The 27,780-nt window shown below is 41.8% G+C and overlaps 1 protein-coding gene across 1 annotated transcript in view; it reads right to left on the reverse strand.

The window, feature by feature from the left end:
- CLMN (calmin) overlaps positions 1-23,372 on the reverse strand; it is a 115,306-nt gene extending 91,934 nt beyond the window's left edge. The window contains exon 1 of the mRNA XM_089522473.1: positions 22,844-23,372. Coding sequence (XP_089378599.1) covers positions 22,844-22,925 — 82 coding nt within the window. The 5' untranslated portion in view covers positions 22,926-23,372. The remainder of the gene's footprint in view (positions 1-22,843) is intronic.
- Positions 23,373-27,780: the final 4,408 nt, after the last annotated feature.

The raw sequence follows: 27,780 nt of genomic DNA on the forward strand, positions 1-27,780 counted from the left end.
TTCACTTTTGTGTATCTGAAAGAATTTAAGCTACTTCAAAATGAAATAAAATATAATGAAAATGACTTTGCATAGTTATTCAAATGTAAGAGTGCTGCTATGACAGAGTTTTCCTGCTTGAAGTATCTTAAATTTTACAGCATGAAATGCATCATCAAGGAGAAGCAATAACCCAAAACGACAAATGTAGATTGTGTTGATTTTTTTTTTACAGTGCCTTTCAGGTAACATACCAAGTAAGTAAGATGACAAGCCTGTGCTACAAGGAACTTACAAACTACATTTTGACAGATGATAGAAACACAACAGAGGCAAGAGCTACAGAGATGCCCATATGTCATTAAATATAATTAGAGCTGGTTTCTGTCAGAAGGAAATTACAAGTCAGGAAGATTCATGAAAGAAACTGGCATTTAAAGAACAGGTATTAGTATTTTCCCTCAGTCATGAATCTCTAACTTGGGTCCTAGGAGAAATCTCTGTAGGGAAATCTGCACTGTGGTGGATTTATAAGAGTGGTACAGTACGCACAGATTTCCTTGAAGTTTACAGAATGTATTTTGAATTTAATCAGTGAAGCTCCAGAGTTAAAAAATAAATCTTACATAAAGTCCATCTTTTCTCCTATATGAAATTCACAAAGTCCAGCCTAGTTAACTACATCCCTTCAAGCAGTAGGTTTTTGAATGAGCACATCAATTTAAGAGAGGAAAACATGCACGCACCATCCTCTCCTCATCTTTTGCTTGCCTTTTAAGTCTTACTGATTACTGTTTCTGCAGCAGCAGCCTCTGATTGCAAAACAGCCACTCAGAGCTGCTATCAGAATTACATCTTCCACCTTCATTCAGCAGACAGTGTAGTTGCTGCTTTGAGAGGAGATGCTTAATTAAAAGTGGAGACTGTAGCTATGACATGCATTTCAGCTGTTTGCTAAGAAACACACCAACAATTATCAAGTACACCTTGAAATTGATCATTGGACTACACCACCTCTACTGGATTTAGCTCAAGAGAGGGATTAAAATAGAGTAACTGAGAAGAAGATATATTAAAGTAGGGTTTCCCCCCCCCCCCCCAGTCCTCTAGTTTAGCTGTTACAGAACGGGCCCAGTAGCAATATTGCCTTCGGGGTTGTTCTCACTTACGATTTACAACAATTTAAAATACATTGGTTCCATTAAATCTGATTCAAAATAACACAGGTGTTATCCCGTGTTCCAAATCGCATTTTTTCTTCGTTCTCGTGTACCAACTGAATCGCTGTAAATGATCCGCTTTCGTTCCTATTCAAGAATGAATCGGTGTATATATAAACCAGTTTTAGCGTTATTTCGTTCGCACTCGCCTTTTTCGGCTGTCAATCAAAGCAACGTCATCATGACGTCACATTAATTCGGAGTAACATACACCGATGTAGCCTGTACCTGCGTTCCCACTACCTGGCCATTTTTAATTAGTTATAAATTTTGCGGGTTTTTTTTAAAAAGAGCCAATCAGGAGGTGCTTATTCATCCTCTTCTGTGTCTCCCCATATTAACTGCTATAACTCAGTGCTAGGGAATCCTGGGAATGGTAGTTTATTATGGCACCAGCACTCTCTGGCAGAGGAGGATAAATGTCTCACAAACACAACAAACACAACCATCCCATAGTTCCTCTGGAAAGAGCCTCGGTTCCGCAAATTTGCTTTGGCTGCCCCATGGGGAGAGAATCTTTGCGGAAGATTGCTCCCAGGGCTGTTTTGGGAGCCATCCCATAGTTCCTCTGGAAAGAGCCTCGGTTCCGCAAATTCGCGCGCATATATATATATATATATATATATAAAATCATGTGTGCCTGTCTGTCTGTCTATAGTGTGTGTGCGTGTGTGTGTGTGTTTGCCAAATCGGATCAAGGAGGAGAAGGCAGTGGGTTTAAGTGGGTAGAGACTCTGGATCCAAAGCCCAGGGTTGGAAAATGGGATCAAGGAGGAGAAGGCAGTGGGTTTAAGTGGGATAGAGACACAAGACAGAAAAGGGGAAAAGAGAACGATCCCAGAGGCAAGAGGCTGCAGAACTAAGAGAGAGGAGAGAGTGAAAGCCGAATAAAGCAAGAGCAAGAGACGTCCAGGATAGAAAGGAGGACACAATACAAAAGAGGAGAGGGCAGAAGTCTCCAGAGATAGAGATAAAGTGGAATACACACACACACACACACACACACACACACAGGGTTTCCTATGTCTCCCCAGATTCCGTTTGGGAAAGAGAGAAGGAAAGGCTCTATTTCCCCCCAGATCACTGTGCATCCAGCCTTTTTCCGTTACAAATGGTGTCCAGCGGTTCTCCTCAAACAGAGGGGAGGTTGCAGTCCACCGGGGGGGGGGGGAGTCTATGCGAATGGAAGAAAATGGCGCTGGCGATGCAGAAAGAGACCAAAGAGGGTGACACCCCCAGGCCAGCCCATCGCGCTCCGCTCCTCCCATCCAGTTAACCCGATTTCAGAGGCTGATCGTTCCTATTTAAATACTCCGATTCCTGTCCCAAATCAAGGGGAAAATATAGGTTCGATCCTTCTATTTTTTTAACCCGCGTTAAATGACGATAACACGGATCAAATAAAAACCCGCTTTACAATTCGATTTTAAGTGGGAACAATTGCGGGTTACTCTAGAACTGTTCTAGAGTTAATTCGGTTTCCAATAGGAATGCCATTCCTTGGATTCGATTGGTAACCCGGCATAAAGGCCAGTGAGAACCAGTCCTAAACTAGAGGAGGCAGGGAGAGTTTGCTTGATCCTAAAATTGCCTACAGAAAATAAATCATCACAAAGAGCACAGATAATTGGGTATCACCAAGTCCAAGACGAGCTTGTCACCAGCAGTGGACAAAGTGAGGGCTTACAGATGATGGTCCTGTCTGCATTGGTCAGATTACTAAAGGAGAAGCCCAGAGTATCCTGGCCCTGGAGCTGCCTTGCTTTCCCCATTACTTTAGCCCTCCAGTCTGATGTGGGGCAGTTGTCTGCCTGGTGCAACCATGATGGCAGCAAGTCACTCATTCCTGAGATCAGAACAAGGTGCCCAGCCTCAATCACATGCCTGGACACCTCATTCTGACCTCAGAGTGAAGTGACCTGTGGTGGAGCATCCATGCTGGGTAGCCCAGCAGGAGGGCTGTGCAAACAGCCATCCAGCATCACAACAGAGGGCTCCAGATCTTCCAGGAAGATCCAAGATGACTAGTGAATTTTTTAAATCTGTGTTAACAATGTTATACCCCAGGTTTATTATTGAATGGACAAGACATCAACTGGGTCCTGAGTCTCTCCACTGAAAGAATGGGGAGAAGCCAGCTTATTTGGCTCTCGCAGACAGGGCTGTTGTTACACTACAACTCCCAGTGGCACATGTCTTCCAAAATTTCACATATGAAGACCAGGATACATGTGGTCAAGCCGCATCGGAGTGTGATCAAGATAAAAAAAGGGAAGGATACACAAGCTAATTGAAACTGCAGCAGTTTGCTTTTGCATGAGTTTACAATGAAGAGCAACATTCCACCCTCCTCTCTTCTCCCCCACAACAAGTTGAGCACAAACTACTTTTGCAGTCTGAATCCATTTTGCAGCAAATAAAGTAAACTGAGGTCCAAGTGGGGAAATAAGAGGAGGAAAGGAAAATGAGAACATTTTAAACACAGCCAAAAAGGTGGGATAGCAGATAATTGAGATTGTCCCTGCCAAATAGGAACATTTAGAGGGTATAGTGACCCAGACTATATCCACAGTGAAAAATGTGGGAATCTGACAACTTCTGAAAGACCACAAGTTTCCCATCCCTGAATTAAGCAAAATGAGGTGGCTGCCTCAGTAGTAGGGTGCTTTCTGGACTACGCTCACAAAAAATCCCATAATCGGTGGTAGTTAGTAACTTCCCCAAACTTTGAAATTCTGATGTCATAAATGGCAGCACATTACAGTGGGGCCTTGGTATCCACTGGGGTTTGGTTCCAGGCTCCTCCATGGATACCAAAATCCATGGATGTTCAAGTAGTATAATTGTAACCCTTACATAAAATGGCAAAATCAAGACTATTTTTAAATTTTAAAACTGGAATTTTTAAAATATATATATTTACAGCCTGTGGATGATTGAACAAATGGATGTAGAATCCATGGATGCAGAAGGCTGACTGTATTATTTAATTAGTTATTTTGTTGTTGTTATATCTTTACTGTCAGGGGTAGGATACGTTTCTTATGGGATTTTCTGCCTCCTGTGTCAAAATACCTTTCTTACCACAAGATGTAATATTAGCCAGGAGCTTACATCACTTTGCTTAAAGGCTTCTCCTAGAATAACCTGGCCAGTGCAGACAGGACACATCCTTTTGTGTCATATCTTTTTTAGACTGTAAACCTGAGGGAAGGGAACTGTCTAATTAACAGTCTGTAAATCACTCTGAGAGCCTTTGTAACAGAAGTGTGGGATATAAATACTGTACTCTAAACAAACAAATAAAAATACAGGGGGATTAGACAAATGCATTTATATTTTAAGGATTTCTGAACTCCTTTTAAAGAATGCTGGCTTCCGAAGCAGTTTGAAAAACAAATTAAAACAATGAAACATAATGAAAATTCACGTAAGAGAAGAAAACCAGCTGCAAGAACATCTTAGAAATTAGATGCTAAACTACTCATAGTCTAAAAGATGTTAAAAGCCTGGGCAAATGAAAAGGTCTTTACTTGAAAAGAAACAATCCAACAAACAAAAACCAGAGGAGAGCAGATGTTTGTATTTTCAAAATATTAAAACAATGATTATTCTTTTTGCTGTTTTTACTTTCCCCAGCAAACCTAGGAAGTATTCAGGATGAAACCTAAAGCCCTGATGAATCCAGTTTGAGTGTTACAGGATGTACAGACCAGCTATTGTATAAAGGCAGGCCTGGGGGCAGAGTAGGGGCATGGTGTCCACACGATGCACAGCCCAACTCCATCCCCACAGTGGGCGGTGTCATGGCATTCTTCTGATGCAGCGTCCCGATGACACAGCGCCAAAGGAGTGCCAAAAAGCCATGGCACTGGCAGCTACTGTGCCATTTCCACATCGCAAAAAGGAGACACTTTTTGTGGCTCCTTTTTGCAGTGCAGAAAGGACAGGCTGGGGCCGTGCCTTGTAGTTGCCACGGCCCCGATCTGGCACTAAAAGGGGCAGTCTGTCAAACCCCTTACAGACTCTGACAAAAAAAATGCTGCAGCTCTTGAAAGATTGCATAGGCTCATCTGTCTTTTCCTTTGGCCCAATGAATGCATTGATAGAATATGGATTTTAGACTGCTTGGTGACTTCTAAGAAAATGCATGTTGCCCAGTCTGGATGACAAAACAGAGAAGTTCTTATCCTTGATAGCTACCCATCACACTTAAAATGCCATGGAAGAACTTAACATGACATACAAATATTATAAGAACAATACTGCTGGATTAGACCAAAAGCTGTCAATACAGTCCATCCTGTTCCTCAGAATGGCCAACAAAATGCCTCTGAGAAGGCCACAAGTAAGGCATTATGACTGTCATCAGGCATTATTCATTTTACAGGTTACATTAATACCCCCCCTTTTCTCCAATAAGTTCAAAGCAGTGTACATGGCTCACCTTCTCCTCATTTTATCCTGATAAGAACCCTGTGAGGTACATCAGCCTAAGAGACAGTGACGGGCCCGAGGTGAGCCAATGAATTTCATGACTTATTGGTAACTTGAATCTCCTAAGCCCCAGCCCAGTCCAACAATCTAATGACTACTCAATACTTATTCAACACATTCATAACCCTGTGTTCCCAAAAATGTTCTTAAAGGATGTTTTACAGTGGACCCTTGTTATATGCTGGGGTTTGGTTCCAAGATCCCCTGTGGATAACAAAAATCCATGGATGCTCAAGTCCCATTAAATATAATGACATAGCAAAATGATATCCCTTATAAAAAATGGAAAATCAAGGTTTGATATTTGAAATTTATACTTTTTTGAACATTTTCAAACCGTGGATGCTTGAATCCGTGTATAAGAAATCCGTGTATAAGAAGGGCCAACTGTATTACATTTTGTTGAAATTCACAGTTGATTGGCACATAGTACATTCATGCCTGCATCATTTTTTAAAATCTTCTTAAAAGTCTAACTTTACTGAGTTCATTTACTGATTGATTGATTGGTTAGTTAATAGTTTATATTCTGCCTTTCTCCTGACATGGGGTCAAAGTTCTAGCTGCCGTTCTTCTTTTTAAATTCAATTCCTGTAAGGAAAACTTTGTAAGCTTGCTCCTTATAGCTTGCAAAACACAAATATACAGTCCTCTTCCCTTGGTTGAAAAGTTAATTAGTAAATGCCCTAGAAGAACTTCATGATGCAGCCTTGTCTGTAATGGATCATTTTTAATTTACTCACTTATCACTTTTGGCCAGAGGCATAACACAACAGAGATGTCACAAATGCCATACATTCCTTGAGGATACAAGTAAGCAGCATGCAGCTGTATCATTAACAAAAAAACAGGGCAAAGATTCCCACAGTACTCTCAGGGTCAAACTGCACACTGCCATGGGAATTCAAATGATGTTGTCAGTGTGGAGCAGCAAATCATGATTGTACCATAGATGTAGGTAGGTCTTTAACTGGGACCATGTATGTTTTTTTTTCAGAAGCAAATTATGTTGGGAGCTCCCAACATGGAGCTCCAATGCAACTTGTACTTCAGTTGTCCTAAAGGGAGCACGTGTCAAGTTACACTACCTTCAATATAACTCACAACATGAATTATATAGCTTTAAAAATGGAAGTGTGGTGATCTAAATCACAAATTCTCAAGAGTCAAAAAGCAAAGAACTACCTGTCTAAGAAAATGAGATAGCAACATATGAAGTTGTCTCATATGGGTTCAAATTATTAGTACCTCTAGCCCATTATGGTCTCTGAAGGGCTTCTATCCAACCACTGAGTTACAGACCCCTTGCTCCAAAAGGTATAGAAGATTGAACATATTCAGCTAAAACAATTTCAGATATCATGAGCTTCAAATCCCATCATTCTTTGTTGCCTATACTCAGAGCAAATAAATGTTCAATTCAATCTTTTCAAGCTCAGCTTTTACTCGAAGTACAGTCATCGTTCCAAATCCTGGTCTACAAAACAATGCTTCAGACAACAAATTTTTGATGGCTACGGTGGTAGCCTTCCAAGCAGTTCTTCATGACACACGCATCCATCATCTTAGACCTCTCTATGAAAACAACCTGTGAGTGCCATACATCCTGGTCATCACCCCCTAAACCAATGGCACAGCCTAATAATTCTGCCCTACCATGAAGTTTTGCTCCGGTCCCCATTTGCTAGCATTCCAGAAAGTGAAACTCTGGAAGGTTATACTGGTGCCAATGTAGGGTCATCCAGGGTACAGTGGTACCCCGGGATACGAATTCACCGCGTTACGAAATTTCCGGGGTACGAAAAAGTTAGATTTAAAAAAACTGTTCCGGGTTACGAATGATTTTTCGGGTTACGAAATCTTTTCGGCGCGTTTCGGCGCGAAATTCAAAGCGCGGCTAGCGGCTTTCCAGCGGCTTTTTCGGGTTGCGAAATGTATCGGGTTACGAACGGCGCCGCGGAACGAATTAAATTCGTAACCCAAGGTAGCACTGTATTAGGAACAAGTTTGCTGCTGCTGCTGCTGCTTTTCACATGATGCTGCATGCAATCAGGACAGACTCCAGACAGAATGCGAGGTGAAGGCAGAGAGAGTACGTTTTGGCATTCCTCCTGGCAGGAGGGAGAAATGGAGGACATGTTCTGGAAAAGGAGGGCATCTGGGAGTATCAGCCCTCACTGGAATCAGGCAGGTTTATGGCCTCAGCCCCCTCCTCTTTCTCTCTCTCTCTCTCTCGTGTGTCTTTGTGTGTGGTTTTACAGAGTTTGCAAAGGGAGGCCTCATCCTGCCTTCCTCTGAAACACCTTCTGTGGCTTCTGGGGCAAAGAGTTTTTTTCCTCCCTGTTTCTCTTCCCTCCCTGGAGCATGTGGATGTGTATGCACTTGTGGAAATGACAGTTTGTAGCATGTGCTGAAAAGATATTTCTAAGCTAGCAATGGGTGTTTGTCCTCCTCTGTTTGATGCCCAAATTTGCATTGGACCCTAAATAATGTTCCTTTAATCCCTTGTTGTGCTCTTGTGTGTGATAACCATTAGCAAATGGGATTGCTTTTCTGGGATGCCAGCACTTTAACCATTTTCGGGATGGAAGCACATAAGTCCCCGTGTGAAAAAGTCCTGAGAATTGTTCATGCTTAGCTCTCACATTTGCCAAGTCACCATTCCCTTGGCAACTCTGCCTGTCCCTTATCTTTGGATGCCTAAACTGTATTGCTAAATGCTCAACTTCATAAGCAGCAGAAATGCCAAAAACATGAGACGAAAAATTGCATAGGGACAGAATTTTTATTTGAGGAGCAAGGTCCACATTTTGCTTCCTCTCCTGTAGCTACACCTCTGACCTAAATTGGCCTGCTGCCTTCTGGTGTGTTAGAGGACCCTATACCACTGTCAGAGTCCATTTGAGTCCACTGAAGGTCCATTTGCTTACCAGTCAGGTTCTGTACATGAAACAGAAGGAAGAAAAGTGCCATTTTGTTCTTTGCCTCAGGCAGCAAAATGCCTTAGGCCACCCCTGCCTCCCTGTATTACATCAAAGGAAGACCAAGAGGTGTTGTTGGGTTGTTGCTGTTTTTAACTCAGTCCAAAATAATTTCCCTAAGTTTGAGAAGTCCTTGCGCAAGGTTAGAAGGAGAGTTCAGACTGTAGCATTTACACTTCTGCTATATAATACAAAACACCAGCGTAAGTTGCCTTTGGCATCCCAGCAAATGGAGCTTTCAAGCCTTGCCGGCTGTTAAAAAAATCAATAGCAAAATTCCCTGTGGACGTCAGTTAAGCACAAGGCAAACATTCTGTGCTACTTCAAAAAACCTCGCTGGTGTACTGAGATCATTCCTTGCACTGGGTGGAAAAACTGGTTGGGTTTTTAACTGGACGACGACTGCTGTACTAGGCCCATTACCTCACAGCTGATTATGTAGTCTTTTGCTCATGAGAACTCATAATATATCCAATTAGTCAGCCTCTGATATCCCAGAATAATATTTTGCTGCTGCCAACCACACTTAAATCTTCTGGAATTGTCTTTTCTTTCTTTTTTTGTTTAGACATTTCAGTTAGTCTTTTATCTTTATAGTTATGTTTTCTAAATGATTTTTAAATTATAGCTGTTTTAATATAATAAGTAAGGGTCACAACACGCTGCAGAAATAATCCAGTTTGAAACTACTTTAACTGCCCAGGTTCAATGCTGGGGAATTCTGGAAACAGTAGTTTTGTGAGACATTTAGCTTTATCAGAGAGCTCTAGTACCACAATAAATTACAATACCCAGGATTCACCAGCACTGAGCCAGGGCAATTAAAGTGGTCTCAAAGTGGATTATTTTTGTAGTGTGTTTTGGCCTTTATTTTTTAAAATTTTGTGTCATCAGCTTTTCAGTTGTATTTTGTTTTAACTTTGTTGTAATCCACCTCAAATCCTATGTTGCGAGAAAGGTGGGATATAAATTAAACAAATAAAGGACACACACACTCTGCCAGTGATGCACAAGAATGACCGCTCCAGATTAATAGAATAGTGAGGATGAAATTCATTGTTCTGTTACAAACACAAACAGAATTTCTAATTGGTAGGTTTAAGAGAATAGAACCTACTCCCAACTGCAGAGAGAATGCAAAAATGTCGGGTTTTGCAATTTCTGTTCCCTTTCTTGAACTTAGGTACACAAGGAATTTCACATTTTGCATTAGGTACACAAGGTATTTTGCATTAGAATGTGGTCAAAAGGGTGTGGCCAAGCAACAAGAGGGCAAAAGTTATGAATGAGGAAAAACCCACTATTTTAAGCAGAAAAGCAGTGGAACCTGCATCCTGAACTTAGGAAAGCCAGAGCCTACTGGGAAGGGGGAAATTCCATTCCCTCCTCTCTTCCCAGTTGAATTAATTGAATGCAAACTACTTTTACACTTTTAACTTAGTTTGCAGCAACTGAAGTAAGCTGAGGAGAAAAAAAGAAAGTGGTAGGAGGAGAGAGAAAAAAAGGACTTTTAAAAAGTAGCTGGGAAGGTGGGATGGCAGAGGAAAAGCCAGGGTCTTCCAGCCAAACTGGGACAGTTGGAGGTAAAAGTGTGGGTTCCTGATCCAGATTAAGAACACTGTGTCTGGGTAAGGGATACTTGACCTTTCCATCCTTCAATATACATAATTTTTTGTTTTTGTTGTTAACCGCCCTAATACTGCAAGTAAATTCTGGTGAATTCTTAAGGGTGCTTGGCTTTTATGCATTTGGCAACAGTGCAATGCTTACAGGAGTATTGCCATGATGTTTGAAAGTTATTTCTTTTCTCATTCATCCTGCCTTTAGTGTGAGCACAAACAGTTAGGCCTACTGGAATTTTGTAAGTTCTTTGGCACGGTTTTCCTTTGATTGTCCTTTACATCATTTGATAAATTTTACCCTTGACTTATCTATAGGTCATATCAAAATCCCTAATTTTGGTCCCAAAACCTGCCCTTGACTTACACATGAGGTCAAATTATAGTCGCCTATATATAGTATCTTTTTCATAATTAGTTGACAAATGATATGCATATGATAGACTATAATTTTCAAAAATAAAATTCTGAACCTTTTAATGTTTGTTTAAAAAACATTAAAGCCATTCTCAGTATGCCTTGATGAGCTACAACAAATTTCCCATATAGATGTGAGCTGAATATCAAACCTTTACTAGCACACACTGATTTTATAGGCACTTTTCAATAAATATACAAAACGACTGAGGAACAGTGTTGTTTAATGTTTAGAGTGCTGGACTGGGATTTGGGAAGTCTATGTTCTTGTTCCCATTGAGCTACCAAATGTACAGCATGAATCTAGGGCAACTCATTCTGTCTCAATCTGAGCTACTTTGCAGGATTGTTGAAAGCCTACTCAGAAATCAGGCCCATTATATTCAGGAAAACTGACTACCAACTAAATGTGTACAGAATTGCATGGTAAGGCTTGTGCACAGCACAATCCTAAACAAATTCCACAGAGCCAAAGGAGCTTTCTTATAAAGTGATTTTTGGATTGGTATAAAGCAAGACTTCCTAAGTGCTCATACCTAAAGGAATGAAAATGTATATAAAGCAAATATTACATAACTTCTCATCAATTGCTGCAATTTTCTTTTTATGCTTCACTGTCATATTATCATTCCCTCCCTGTACCTAATGATAATGGCAGATAATCCCAAATGTATTATTTTAATTTGAGGTATAGCTATGTTTCTGCTTAATGTCAACTTGATTAAAAAGACTAGAATAGGATACATTAAATAAATTGTTTTTCCATCCCTCCACCAAAGCTCTTACTCTATTGCTACTTTCACTGGCACACAGTTTGACAAAAATGAGCAAATATAACAAATATTCTGTGTTGGATGAATAATAATGGAAGTCAATACAGTTTTGCTTCCACATTACCCAGTCTATAAGCATGGTGAGTTAGAACAATCAATGTGCCACTTCTCTCCTAATTCACTACACAGCAGTACATTACAAGGACAACTGTTTCATCAGTATATGAGCCAATTTTGTTCAGATAGCCTGATGTAAAATTAGCTTTCCCCACCACATAGGACATATCCAAACATAAAGCACACTTTTGCTGCAGACCATACTAAATGTACCACCAGACTTCCTTCTAAAACTATGCCCCAGAATTAGTTTGACCTCTTAGCATCAGTTATGGGGCATTAGATCAAAATGTTCCAACACTTCTACATGAATCCACCCACCCTTTTAAAAATATGTCTATAGTACTTGCTTTGAAAGCTCGCTTCTTACCCACTTCTTACCCAGATGGCCAGACTTCAGCAGTATCCCTTGGAACAGATAAGGGCAACCTGCACTCCAAATCTTAGACTACAATCCCACCACCACGACAGAGCATGTTAGCTGGGGTTGATACATTTCCACCATTTGGAGGCCTCAGGTTTCCTACACCTACCTTTAAGGCTGCCTGTACATGAATTCTATGAAATCAGTGGGATAGAAGAACAAATGTACATAGGATCAGACAGACAGCTGTGGCTGAATTACTTTCTGTATTATATTTGGCTATTATTACTTACATTTGGACAATCATCAATATTAGACTGCAGCAATAGGCCTCCCCCTTTCTCAGGCAGTTGGTATAAGATCTGATAGGACTCACTCATGGCAGTTTAGTATTTGGATTACAATAGGTATTATTTACTGATAATGGCAAACACCCTACATGCTGTCATCTTTACTACTCTTCTACACATGTCTTTAGTATAATGAGGATTTGAGAGGCATGTAAGAGAGATGATTAGTGTATGAAGGATGTTTGACTCATGCCAAAACAGATTATACCTTGAAACTAAATAGTCTCTGAAATGTAATAGAATATCAACCATGTATAATCAGGTTAGAACACACCATCTGCATGGAGTGGTTACAAATACCAACATTGTAGAAAACTCCCGCAGCCCTTGGAAAGAATCAATAAACACTAGGAAAACTGATGAGTTTCTGTTTGTGATATCTTACAGACACTGATATTATAGGATAATCCTTGCCTGCCTGAGAAATTAATACCTAATAATAATAAAAATAGCTGCTACTACTACTATTACTACAACTATTTTTCAAAGCTCTCTTAGGCCCATTGTTTTGTTCCTTTACACATCTGACCTTTGAACTAGGCCTCAGGGACATTCCTGGTATTTCTGGCATGTAATTTGACATAAAAAATGAAGTAGACTGGAACAACATGAAATAAGTACCATTGAAACAATAGGCTTATGCTATCTTAAAACCACATCAATTACAGTCTCTAGGGGCCCTTTCACACTACACAGTTACAGTGCTGGGGTTTCCCTTTAACTGCAATTGCACCATTCCATGGAATCGTGGGGTTTGTAGTCTGGTGAGGCACTACAGCTTTCAGGCTGACAATTCCTAATGAAACCAGAAATCTCAGAATTCAAGAAGGATGTTGCCATGACAGTTAATGGACAATATTCTTTATGAGAAAGAGATAGAAGGAGGTTTCAGTCAGAGAAATATTTACTTGGGAGATTAGCCCGGTAGAGCCATTGCAGTTTTCCCCTCTCAGTGAACATGTATATAGAATCACAGAATCCTACAGTTGGAAGAGATCTCAAGGGCCATCCAGTTTAGCTTCCTGCAATGCAGGAAGATGTGATGAAAGCACTCCTGACTGATGGCTATCCAGTCTCTGTTTAAAGACCTCCAAAGAAGGGGACACCACCACTCTCTGAGGCAGTGTATTCTGCTGTCGAACAGCTCTTACTGTCAGGAAGTTCTTCCTAATTTTTAGGTGGAATCACTTTTCCTATAGTTTGAATCTGTTCCTTCAGGCCCTATTCCCTGGAGCTGCAAAAAACAACTTTGCTCCATCTTCAGTATGACATTCTTTCAAATATTTAAACAGGGCTATCATATCGCCTCTTAACCTTCTCTTCTCTGGGCTATTATCCAGTCCTTTCACACTACACAGTTATAGTGGTATGAAAAATTATTTGCTGAATTTTCTTGGTCAGTATTTGGAGGTTGTGTTTCCTCACAGAGGCGCGTTACAGACTGCCGAAAAGCGGCGGCCTGCACCTGCTCCTTTCCCCGCCGGACTGAGGCCTCAGCGGTCAGAGCGGCAGCCGCTGAGGCCCTGATCCGCCGCTTTCCAGGCTGCGGGGAAGCAGCAAAAGGCCACTTCCCCGAGGCCTGGAAAGCGGTGTCCTTGGAGCTTCAAGCCCCAAGGACACCCCATGGTGACGGGGAGGAGGGGAAAGGGGCCGCTTGGACCCTTTCTCCTCTGCATCACTGGGCGCAGCCATCTAAAGGCTGCGCCCAGCGACGCAAACCTGATAGGAGCTCCAAAACGGAGCTCCTTCCGGGGCCGCGGAAAGGGCACACTAGGCGCCCTCGCGCGGCCCCACTATGTCACAACCGCACTGCCCCGTTTAGAGGCGGCGTGATCGTGACGTAGTCATGGCGGCGGCCGTGTGGAACGGCCGCTGCCATTTTGTGCACGCTCCGCGCATCCTAGGGTTGGGGGCATCCGGAAAGGACGCCCCTTTCTAACCCTAGCACGCGCGGAGTGCACACTTTTAGTCCTGTCTGTAACAGGCCAGAGTTTCCCTAATCTGTCTGTGACTCCTTTGGTGTATGGTAAAGATACCTTCCCTTTGGGTGGTTGTTTGTCTTCACTCCTACGGGCTTTTCTGGGTCTCACAGCCCTTCTGATATCTGAGCTGGAGTAATCATTAGCCTGTAAAGCCCAGGTGCCTCAATTCATCCTCCAGGAAGTGGGGTTTACAGATCCTTTTGGCCCAGTCTACCAGTGTTTTTATTGCGCTTCTTTTTTGTCCCAGGTGACAGTTGGAGTTCCTATGTAGGTATCTCTGTGTGTGTCGGTTTTCTGTATACTGTGTGGCCCTTGGTTTGGTTTGTGGATGACCAGGACATCCAAGAATGGCAATGTTCCTTCTTTTTCTTTTTCCATCGTGAATTAGATGCTTGGTTGAATTATGTTCAGATGGTTCAGGAACAAAGTCAGATATTCTTCTCCGTGGCTCCAAAAGGTGAAATTGTTATCCACATATAAGAACCACGTTGTGGTCTTTTTTGGTGCTGTTTCAAGGGCTTGCTTTTCAAAGTGTTCCATGTAACAGTTTGCTATCACAAGGCTCAGATGCCTTCCCATGGTTACCCCATCTCTCTGCTTGTAGAATCCATTGTCTCAGTGGAAGTAGCTTGCGTGGAGGCAATGTACAGACACTAACTGTTTATTGGGGGGTGGGGAAGTAAAATTAGAGACTGTAGCACACAAGCTACTGATACCCGTGAGCAGGAGAACTTTGATGCATTCAATTAATTCTGACATTCTAGGGTAGCACTATCCATAAAGCTAAGGAGCCATCAGTCCAAACAGAATAGATTCCCTGGAACACCTATGGGATACATTTAGCCTCCATCTGCAAATTGATTATCCTGCAGCTATCATGTGTGGACTTAATTGGACCATGCTCTGATTTGCTTACACTTTCAAAATGAATTAGAAAAGACCATACCCCTGAAAGCACAGGTTGAGAGCTTGCTACCTTTTACTACAGAACAGGTGGCCATGGGTGATGAGGATAGTAATAACAACAACAAGAACACTTCCTCCAAGTTTGTTAGGAACCCTGAGCTGTTAATATCTGGAAGTGATATGAGTAAAACCTTAAAAATTCCTTATTTGCACAGACAGGGTTTCTTATCTCAGGTAGTCAATATGAAGGTTTTATGGAGAAGCAGTAGCAACCAGGTCAAATTGCATCACACACTAGCTGAAAGGTGAACCAGCTGCCAATGAGCTTCCATTCCACTTGTGTGTCAACCAAGGCTACCAGTTCACAGTTCTGAAGAGGAGGGCAATCAGCCAACTGCTTTTATAAATATAAACTTATACCAAGTCAGACCTAGCTCAGTATTGTCTATATCAGAGGTGTGCAACTTCAGTTGCTATAGAGGCCAAGTCTCACTTCTTCAGACTTACTACTAGAAAATGTCAACAACCAAAGATCAAACCAGAAATCATCCAAAGAGAGCTGTGTACCTTGTTTCATAAGAAAACTTCACTTCTAGTACAGTATTTTTTTTAATTGAGTGGGGACAGAGGGGAATCTCTAGATGTCACATGCTTGTTCTGGTTTATAATGGGGCCATTCACACATTGGCTTTTTTAGTGCAACTACGCAAATAATTTCACCCACACATTCCGGGTTTGTTGTTCACACTATGGAACCGCGTCTGTGTGCATCTCTGCAGGTGTGGTTGCTCACACATGTAAGCACTTGAATAAAAATGGAGTCAGTGATGCAAATGTATTTGAAGTACAGTCAGCCCTTCTTATACACTGATTTTTTTATACACAGATTCAAGCATACACGGTTTGAAAATGTTCAAAAAAAGTATAAATTTCAAATATCAAGCCTTGATTTTCCATTTTTTATAAGGGACACCATTTTGCTATGTCATTATATTTAATGGGACTTGAGCATACACGGATTTTGTTATACATGGGGGATCTTGGAACCAAACCCCAGCGTATAACAAGGGTCTACTGTACGTTCAAAGCATACAGAGTTTTACTCCAATTTATCACAGGTCTGTTGGTGTCAGTTATTCATACAGCCGAGAATCAGAATCTTTTAGAAAAACTCAGAAAAAAACCCTCCAATATCAATTACCCCAGGTTAAGTGTGTGTGTGTTTTTGCAGCCCCCCCTCCCCCAAAAAACTTGATTGGATGTATCTGAAATGCATGTGAACAACAAAGATTCATCCCAGATTCTACCTGGATTATTTTCACCATTTGAATAACTCCAATGTCTGACAGCCGTTTATCAGGGTTTCAGGCAGGAGTCTTCCCTAGTCAAGGAATGAAATCTGAGATGTCAAGGACTGAAGCTGCCTCTTTCTGTATGCCAAGTAAGTGTCCTGTCACTGAGTTACAGCAATGCTTCCCTTTTGAATGAAGTAAACACACAAATTTATGCAGGTCCATTTGGGACTGAGCCTCAGTGAGTTCAATGGCACTATACATGTTGCCCTCAATCCACTTGTTGATTAATGGTCCCATGAATTTCATAGATTTTCTTAGGCAAGGAATACTCAGAGATATATTGTCACTGTTTTCCTCTGAAATACAGCCTACAGCTCCTCCTGGTATTAATTGGCAGTCCCCCATCTAAATACTAACCAGGCCTGCCACTGCTTAGCTTCCAAGATCATATGGGAGCTGGTGCCTTTCAGGTGTTTGGGCTGCTTCAGTGGGACTTGCTCCAAAGTAAAGACAGGCCTGAAAGCAAGCTAAGCCTCCATGGCACTGATCTGCTGGTTGAATTCACAGAAATATTTGTTGAGCATTTAGAAAGTGGGAACAATTGACCCTGCTCCAGAAAACTTCCAACAAGTTAAGAAAACACTACAAGGCACACATGGAAGAAGACACCTCAAAGGTGCTGAAGATTAGACTCTGTATCCAATACTTTCTAGAGATATTGCAAAACAACCTTTACAAAAACACTGGAATGCCTGCTGTGTATGAACAAGGCTTATCTGATGTTCCATTACAGTGTAGTAGAATGACAAATGTAAGACACTGGACATTTTGCCCTCCCTCCCAAAAGCATGCCTTGATAACAATGATCCAAAGGAACCTGTGCCAACCTCCAGCATTCATAGGGTAGGATCCTATTGGGGCACTATGCTGGTCTTGTGTCAGTGGTGATGGCTTTTTACAACCTTGCATAAGGTTGCAAAAGGTATCTGTGAAGACACACCCAACTAAAGGTGGTGGCAGGTTTGGGTGTGCAACGCCGGTACCCTGGTGAGATCAAACTCTTTACCCAAAAAAGGCTCTGAAACTGAATGTAAAGTTCAAAAGGGTGGAAATTTAATTTAAAGGACAAAATAAAGAGTTTTCTCCTCCCCAGCTCTAAACAAAAGGTACTTTACAGTTTCACTAATCTTCCGGATGTCATCTTTCTGAGTCTGATGTTAGTTTGCTCTCCTCACTCAATGGAGCTGGTGCAGGGTCTTTCAGCTCCTGAATTCTTTATTCACTTGTTATTGGTAACTAATTTGGCTGAGTTGGTAACTAAAATGGCTAAATTGGTAACTAAAATGGCTAAACCTGGTAACTGAAATGGCTAACGTGTAAGAAATGCCCTTTCTGGCTGTCTGGGCCTATTTGCCACCAAAAGACAGCTCTCTGCCTGCTCACAGCAAAGACTGCTCCCAACTAAAGGCTTCCAGCTACAACAGAGCATGCTGGGAAAGGGCAAACCAAACCTGGAAATAATGCAGGGGAATCCTACAGCTCCTCCCACAAACTAATACATTGACTTTCCTACACTAAACATACTATGGTCTGAACCAATGTGAAAGAAAATGCAGGGGGAGATTCAATCAGTCCTGGCAGGACATCACAGTATCCAAGCCTTCAAGCTATTTAAGCCAGCAGGCTTTGCAAAAATCCAAGCAACTAGTGAGCATGTGGAGGGACACCAGATATTGGCCAAAGTGCAACTCTGGGCCACATGATGTCCCCAAGATTATTTTTACAGCTCTCAAGCCCTTCAGTTTTCAACTCCCCCCCCCCTCGAGTTTCAGGTTTGTTGTTGGGTGCCTTCAAGACATTTCTGACTTATGGCGACCCTAGCATGAACCTGTCATGGAGTTTTCTTGGAAAGATTTGTTCAGAGGAAGTCTCTCATTGCCTTCCCCTGAGACTGAAAGCATGTGACTTGCCCAGTCACCCAGTGATTTTCCATGGTAGAACTGGACATCAAACTCTGGCCTCCAGAGTCATAGTCCAACACTCAAACCACTATGCCATGTTGGATCTCAGTTTCTTGGTAAAGAGTGTATATTGCCTCCAGGGGTTGCAAATTTCTGCACTATTTAACATTTTTTTAAAAAAACCCTCTGATTGGGTTCCCCCCCCCCCCCCAAAAAAAAAAAAAAACCACTAGAAGTCAACTTTCTGGCCACTTTTGTATTTGTCCATTTTCTGACATTTTTGGCAATCTGTGAGGCCTCATGGGGCTCCAGAGCACAAAGCTGGACCCCAGATCCATCACAGTTACCCACAGTTGTGCAAGCAGTTTTCTCTTCACATGGGGATGCAGCTGCTTGTCTTACAGACTGGTTAATGCCTGGGCATAACTCTGCCACCCCTAGAGCAGGCACTAATTGTCCATGTGATGCCCTGGGAAGCTACTGGTCAAACTGCTAGCCTGGCTGCCTCCATGTGTGTGGTCTGCTAACTTGAAACAGGATCACAGTAATATTTCATTTCATCGTAATTATTACTCATCATCATTCAGCACGCTCTGTATATAATACAAAACTGAAGAAGATCACCTCCGCTTGTAAAATTAAAAATTCCTCTGGCTCCTAATGTAGGAATTAACATATTCCAGAAACTAGGGCATGAATGAACACACACAAGAACCATCTGAGTGAAGACTTGAGAGAAGTTCATCCTAACTGCATCTGTGGACACATTAATGTGCAAGACAATATGTTTTAAGGCCACTCACTTCCCAATGGTTTCTATTTCTGAAATTTAACCATCCCACAAAAGGCTCTTTTAAAAGCTCTCAGATACTTGGGTTTTTATTTTATTTATTTTTCTAAAAAAAAGAAGAAGAAAAAGTAGTTATTGCATTCAATTCACCTATAAACTCTTCCCTACAATTCCCTCTTCCCTATCAAGTTAGCTCTAGATGCTGTACCAGGTTTTGGGCTGCAGGTGAACTTTCCTGCTATATCTGTTTATTTAATATCCCACCTTCTTCCCAGTGTAGGACCCAAAGTGGCTTGCAACATAGACTGAAACAGAATACAGACAAAACAAATCATAATGAGAGGCATATGAAAGTATTTCTTCAGCCATGTGACTGTGGAGGAGGAAGTAAGGGCTGATTTGAGGCAACAACCTATCACGTCTCAGAAAACTTTATTTACTCTTAGCAACTCTGCCCAGCACATTGATTTACTTTACTGAGTGAAAACACTAACATTTTTTAATGATACTTAAAAATGGGAGAATAGAACAGATAAGAGGAAAGCGCTTATCACAGAAATCTGTGAAATCTCAGATGCGGGCATAAGGATACAGTATTGAGAGTCAACTAAAAAGTTCAGTCTGCTCATTTGTTCATTGTGTTTAATTAAGAAAGAAAGAATGCACACTCAGGATCAATCATCACAAATTATATAGCAGCATCAATGTGAATACTGGATCTACAAGGCAACAAGGCCCTGCCTCCAAGGATCTTATAATCTAAATTTGTCACATTGAAGTAAGAGAAAAGGGAGGGGAAAGAGGAGATGGGTGCAGCAATATTGAATATGCATGTATTTCAGTTATATGTGCTTAGGCTGGGTTACAGTGGAACATGGGGAAATATATCAGGAACTAACTAGGGTTATGTCCTGATTAAGTGTCAAGGTTGATCAGGCCAAGATTCATATGCTGCTCACCATGTTTTGCATGTTTTGGTGTAAATTTATGGCCCTATACAAATAAGGAACAGGTCCAGCAACCAGCAGGTGTTACAGAGACCACCAGTTATTGGCAAGTAGTTCGCTTCACCTGTGAACTCTGGTCTGTCTCAATGATAGGGAACGTGTGGTCCTCCAGGTATTGCGGGACTACGATTCCCATCAGCCTTTACTTTTGGCTATACCATTGAGGGCTGAGGAGAAGTGTAGTCCAACAACATCTGGAAAGTTATACCGGCCTCATTCCCATTTAGAAATAAATTGGTGTATGATCCGAATTGATGGATCGATTCGACATCAGATCGTGGTTCACACTACAGTTGTCATGATCGCATTTTCTGTCATTTTCTGGTATCAAAATAACCCACTTATAGTTCCCACCAACGTATGAATTGATTCTATTTAAACTGTTTCCTGAGGTAGATAACCCACTTGTGGTTCACACTGAGTAATGAATTGATTTAAATAGAATCGTTTTCTACAGTTTTTTTTTAATGTCTATCACAGTAATCACATTTCTCTGTACTTCTGTCAATGGCCAATTAAAAAATGGTGCTGGTCCAAGAGAGGGTGGGCAGACACAGGATATCATTTCCGCTTTCCTGCACTGCAAAAAACACCCACCTGGCGATTCCTAAACACATCATAATAAACCGATTCCGATCCACTTCCGGTTCACATTTGTGCTGAAGCTATTCTTTTAAGATTGATTTGTGAAATCGGATCTGATCAGCTTCTGGTTCACACTTGCATTGAATCGATTTGGTGAAAAAGATGTGGGGAAAAATCAGCTTCAAAAAGACGCAGGTTAAATAGGCCTAGTGCATGCCCCCTTCTCTGAATCACTTCAGCAAATTGATGCAAGTGGGAACCAGGGCCATTTGAACTGGTTGAAACCGATTTGCAAGTTTAAAAGGTATTGGGAATCAGGCCACCCTGGACTATCTACTGTCCACTACATCATTCTGGAGAACTAATAAACCTTTATTCCTTTAATCCTTGTCCCCAGTGTGACATGGCCAGAAGGAGAAGAGCCTGCTTGCATAGGTATCCCTCCAAAAAGCAACACATTAGCAACACCTTGACAAAATGCAAGCCTGTGACTGACACCTTTCTCTGGCCTCCACAGATCTCCAACCCAGGGCCAGACTCCCTCTCCTTTCCCTCCCCACCTCCATTTTCCATGCATGGCAGCTATTTAATGTTTTAAGTTTACACATTTAAATGCTATACAGATCTCTTTCTTTCTCTCTCCTCCCCCCAAGTCTTCCAAGGAAAGCAAGATCAAAGTAGCAAAAGGGGGGAAAGGAAAGGGAGCTCAAATGCACAGACAGAAGAATTAAGGAAAGGATTTGGTTGGAGGGAGGGAAGCTAGAGTTTAAAGTCCCCAAATCGATTCCATCTGGAAGTTGACCAAAAGAGGAGGGGAACTTCACCCTCTCTATAGGACTGCATGATCCACACTCTCTGACAGATAGGGCCAGCAGACAAACCCTACATTTCAACCTTCTGTCCAGGAGGAATCCCAAAATGTCCTCCATTCTGAGCATGACTTGATATTTACATTAGTGTTTTTAACTGTTATTTCCTAATGTCCCCCCTTTTCCTTGAATGGCCTCCATTTTGCAATGTCTTGTCCTCCTTTCCAGTTAGGACATCTGCCCACCCTGACAGAGAAGGCTAAATCTCTCCAAAAACTACCCATGATTCCATAGCATTGCGCCATGGGGTTAAACCAGATTATTTCTGCGTGTGGATGCAGCTTGTGTGTGTATTGTTGTGTGCCTGCAAGTCATTTACAACTTACGGTGACCCTAAGGCAAATCTATTATGGGGTTTTCATGGCAAGATTTGTTCAGAAGAGATTTGCCTTTGCTTTCCTCTGAGGCTGAGAGAGTGTGACTTGCCCAAGGTCATCCAGAGGGTTCCCATGGCCAAGCTTGAATTCAAACCTTAGTCTCCAGTTGTAGTCCAACACTCAAACCACTGCATCACTCTGACTCTCTCTCTCTCACACACACACACACACACAAACACACACACACAGAGTATGTGTGTGTGTACAGTACATATAACTATATATACATACACACATATATACATATGCATATACATATACTGTACATATATACACACACACATATACAAATATACGTACACACTCAAATACATATACACACATATACATACACACATACATATATATCTATACACACATATGCATATATATATAAATATACGTATACACACACATACTTACATACATATAGACACACATACACACATATACATATATATACACACACATATATACATATGTATATATACATATATGCCTATGCACACATATACATATATAATTATACATATACACACGTATACACACATATACATACACTGACATGCATGTATACATGCATACACACATAAACACATATACGTGTATAAATATATATATTCACACACACACATGCACAGACACACACACACATATTTCTGCCTCCAAAGGAAACCCAGGTGGGGTTGTGGATGTTGTGTGCCTTCATAGTTCCAGGTCCAGGTCCAGGTCCAGAGAGATAGCTATAGATAGATAGATAGAGAGACCATCTTACCTTGGAGGTTTTGGACCCGGAGGTCTGTGATCTGCCCGATCATCTCCTCCCGCTGAAACCAGTCCCACTCGCTCCCAGCCATGGAGGAGCCCCGCAGAGAAGGAGGCTGCGAGAAAGATAGTCTTTAAAAAGTGGGGAAACAGCCCCCCCCCCAATAAAAATAATATGAAAACAAAAAAGCGAAACCCAGCGGTCCCTAAACACACTCCAATGAAGGGGGGGGGGGTTGGAAAGAGGGAAGGCAGAGGAGGAGGAGAGGGAAGTGGAGGAGGCGGAGAGAGGGAGCAGAGCCTCCCTAGAAGAGGAGGGAGAGAGAGAAGAGAGAGAGAGAGAGAGAGAAGGGGGATAGGGGCTCCCTCTCAGGGATCTAGGAAGCCCCCAAACCCTCTCAGGAGGCAGGGAGGGCAGAGGGGATAAGATAGGGGCTCTGCCCCCTCAATCCCCTCAGAACACAGCCCTCAAGTTGGTGGCGGTTGGAGGAGAAACCGCCTCCTCAGTCAGGGTCCCAGAGGCATCTTTCTGAGGGAAAGGACTGAGGGAAGAGAGAGACACACAACAACAACAACACACACATACACAGCAGGAGCAGCACAGGAAACATAGGGAAACGTTGGGAATATTTCACCCTAGAGAAACATTGGGAATATTTGACCATAGGGAAACACTGGGGAATTTTTGACCCAAGGGAAAGATTGCAAATACAAACATTGGGAATATTTGACCATAAGGAAACATTGGGAATATTTGACCATAAAGAAACATTCTGACATATTTGGCTATAGAGAAACATTGGGAATATTTGACCTTTGGGAGACACTGGGGATATTTGACCCTATGGAAACCTTCGGAATATTTGACCCTTCGGAAACATTGGGAATAGGTGACCCTAGGGAAACATTGGCAATATTTGACCATAAGGAAACACTGGGGAATTTTTGACACAAGGAAAACATTGGGAATACTTGCCCATAGGGCAACATTGGGAATATTTGACCATAAGGAACCATTGGGAATATTTGACCACAAGGAAACATTGGTAATAGTTGACCATAGGGAGACATTGGGAATATTTGACCATAAGGAAACGTTGGGAATATTTGACCCTAGGGAAACGTTGGGAATATTTGGCCATAGGGAAACATTGGGAATATTTGACGCTAGGGAAACATTGGGAGTCTTTGACCATAGGGAAACATTGGGGAATATTTGATCATAGGGAAAAAAGGGGACTACCTGCCCATAAAGAATCATTGGTGAATACTTTCCCATAGGGAAATATAGGGGACTACTTGCCAATAGGGAGACATTGGGGAATGCTTGCCCATAGGGAAACATAGTATAAGTATCCTATGTTTGCCTATGAGCAAGCATTCCCCATTGTTAGCATATGGGCAAGTACTGTCTTTTGTTTTAATACGTTCTGCACACGGTTAATGTTTACTGGAAAGCAGCAGGGTGAGGAAGGTTCAAGAGAGGAAACATTTCCCTCACAAATGCCAACGGCCTTCGACGACCGCCCTTACAGCCCACGCTCCCCTCAGAGGCCATTTATTATTTTTAATAAAACAATCTACATCATGTTAATCTCTCTAATAATAATAATAATAATAATGTAGAGAGATTTTGTAGCACCTTTGAGACTTAAGAAAAAAAGTTGGTAGCATGAGCTTTGGTAGACTTAACTCTACTTCCTCAGATGCATTTGGATCTCAGATGCAATGATGATGATGATGATGATGATGTTTGTTTATAATGCCCTTTCCACCAAAGAGCAGAACAACAGAACATATAAAATAATAAGGAACAATAAAATACCACACTATAAAAATGCTACCATACTGAAATAATATACTAATATGCTAAAAACAAAATACCCCTCAATTGTGATTTTTTTATCGGTACTGAGAAATATCCAAATACTGTCAAAAATACAAATGTAGGAACAAGTAGGAGGAACAGAAAGAAATAAAGAAGAGTGACAAATTGCCAGAAACAGAACAAAATTATTACTATTTTCCAATGGTCAAGTGGTGGGAGGGAAGGGAAATATAAGGGAAGTTGAGTGGGGATAAAAAAAAACAACCTCTGGGCCGTATCTGCAAGGCACATTCTCTCAGCCTCAAAGGAATGCAAAGACAAAGCTGAACTATTCTTGCCCAGAAATTGGAAATGACTTGAAGGCAACAACACACACACACACACACACACACACACACACACATTCAGGCTGCATCCGCACTGAAGAAATAATCTAGTATGATACCACTTTAACTGCAATGGCTCAATGCTATGGAATCCTGGGATTTGTAGTTTTCAGAGATATTTAGCCTTCTCTGTCAGGGTGAGCAGATGTCTTAACTGGAAAGAAGGACATGGCACCACAAAATTTAGGACATTCAAGGAAAAGGGGGGGACATTAGGAAATGAAAGCTGAAAACACTGTAAATATAAATTCAGACTCAAAATAAACATTTTGGAAGTCCTCCTGGACAGAAGGTTGAAAGTGGTAGATTTCAAAGACAGCCATGTTAGTCTGGAAAATCAATATGCAAAGAGATTTTGTGGCACCTTTGAGATCAACTACGAAAATTGACGCCACCAGCTTCTTTCTTTCAGTTAGTCTCAGAAAGATGCCATACTAACAAGAACAAGGAATATACAGTACTTTTCCTCCTGCTACTTCCTCCTTCCGCCTTTAACAACTACAGAGGAGGAGAAAAATCTTGATCCCTCTCTCCCTTATTTCTAACCTTTTGCTTTTATCGTTATGCCATGTTTATTTAGCACTAGTTAGGGTGTAAGTTCTCCACACGTAACAAGCAATAGTGCTCTTCCTCAATCAGTGCTGTAGAAGCAGGTGATGTTCAGATTAAGAGGAAAGGTTTTGGTTTATTTTTTTAATGGCTCAGTAATTTGGGGGCCTGGTCACACTATTTCCTTGGGTTCTGACCCTTAGAGTCCCCCGCCCCGACAATGCTTTTAATGGGAATGTACAATTATCCTTCATTCCTTGCATTTCTTGTGGGCAATCCAAATTCTTTTGCTCTAGATAACAACAAGAAAATAGCACTTAGCCATTCCCAGCTTCCAAAGTACAACATTTTGGCAGCTTCCAGCAGCAGCACTCTCATTGCTATTTGGAGCTCTGGGCAAAAGAGTTGTGAGCTCATCTGGGCACTAACCTGTGATGGCACTAAGAGCAAAGGATCCTCCCTACTCTCCTCCACTATGTATCAGGTTAGGGCTGCCTGCCAGCTGTCTAGGATTGACCCAAAGTTTACAGGTTTTTCATTCTCCTTTCTAGAATGTGGGAAAGACACAGCCCATGATCATTAAACTGTGTATATTTGGTGTGTGAACGGAAAGGTATATGGATTCCATTTCTGTGACCATGTTGGCATAGGGTGACCGTCCCTGGAAAAGTATATTCCTTGTTCTTGTTGGATGGCATCTTTGAGACTAACTGAAAAAAAGAAACTGGTAGCATGAGCTTTCGTCTTCCTTTTCTAGGACAGGTCCTACATTTCAGTCTTAAGTCCAGGAAGAATTTCAAAATGTCCTCCCTTCTGGGGCGTCACTAAGAAGCATGAATTTATACTTAAATTAGTGTTTTCAGCTTTTATTTGGTAATGCCCTACATTTTCTTGAATGTCCTACATTTCACGGTGCCTTGTCCTCCTTTACAGTTAGGACATCTGGTCACCTTGCATTGGCACTACATTTCCATAGTGGTGGGATTGTGTGTCCCTGGGAAGCAAGAGTAGGGTTGCCATTTGTTCCAGAAAAGCTGGAAAATCCTGGATTGATGGAACTAATATCCTGGCTGACTGGGCCAGTGGAAGCAGTAAAAGCCAATTTCCCCTTCATTGTAGGCTATTGGGTAGGTTAAAATGTGGCAGTGGCAGAAGCAGGAAACCTTATAAGAAGACTGGCATGGACAGGAATCTCATCCCACCTTCCAGGCTCCGGTTGCTATTGCACAGGGGTAGCACTGACACCTTATTCTTTCATCCACTCCCTGCTTCCCCCAACAGGCCTAGAAAGAGGAAAAGGAAAGGAAGTGAGCAGAGATTGCCTTGTGTTGTGTGGTTTGAGTCTAGCAGTTTGAGCCTAGGGCTAGGCAGCAGGAACTTCACTTCCAAACAGCCTTGCGAGAGTAAAGGGAGTCCTTTTACTCTTTGGGGCTGCTTGGAAGCCTCCCTCTCTTCACATCAGTTAGCAGGGGAAAGAAGTAAAAAGAGTGCTTAGCTTGATACTGGTATTGAGGTTGAAACATAATGGCAGAAACAGTACAATGATTAAGGTGTTGAATTTGTATAATCAGAATGCAAATTAATAATATGCATAATTATAATAATTTGCATAATATGCAACATTGATGCCCAGATATGAGGGAGTGGAATTTGACGTCCCCTAGGCAAGAGACTATGCTGCTGATTGAAATGCTATGGTCCCCCAAGTCAGACAGGCTTTTGCTGAGGAGCCAGACTAATCGTGCCGAACAGCCACTGGGCAGCAGCAGTAATGGGGCATGACACTGGCAGAGGATCTCACAGAGATAATGGCAGCAGCACCATAGCTAACCCTTGTTAGTACTGTGCATAAGAGGCTCAGTAATCCCCTTTTGGATATCTTTTATCACAAAAATCCTATGAGACAATTCAATGTGAAACAAATGCTCCATCTCTGTAAACTGCCAGGGAAATCTGAAAACATGAAAGATGTATCCTGACATGAATCCTAAAAGTTATTTCATCTCCCTACAAGTAATATTGTATGTTTTATAAGTTATCTCCCTCATTAGTAAGATTGTATGCTTTATAAAGCCCTACATGGCTTGGGCCCGAATTACTTGAGGGACCGCATCTCCCCCTATAGTCCGCCCCGCACACTTAGAACATCCGGGAAGAACCTGTTGGAAATTCCATCTTCCAGAT

The sequence above is a fragment of the Sceloporus occidentalis genome, unplaced genomic scaffold (assembly GCF_023333645.1).
Source record: "Sceloporus occidentalis isolate IW3139 unplaced genomic scaffold, rSceOcc1.0.p SCAF_4, whole genome shotgun sequence".
NCBI lineage: Eukaryota > Metazoa > Chordata > Lepidosauria > Squamata > Phrynosomatidae > Sceloporus > Sceloporus occidentalis.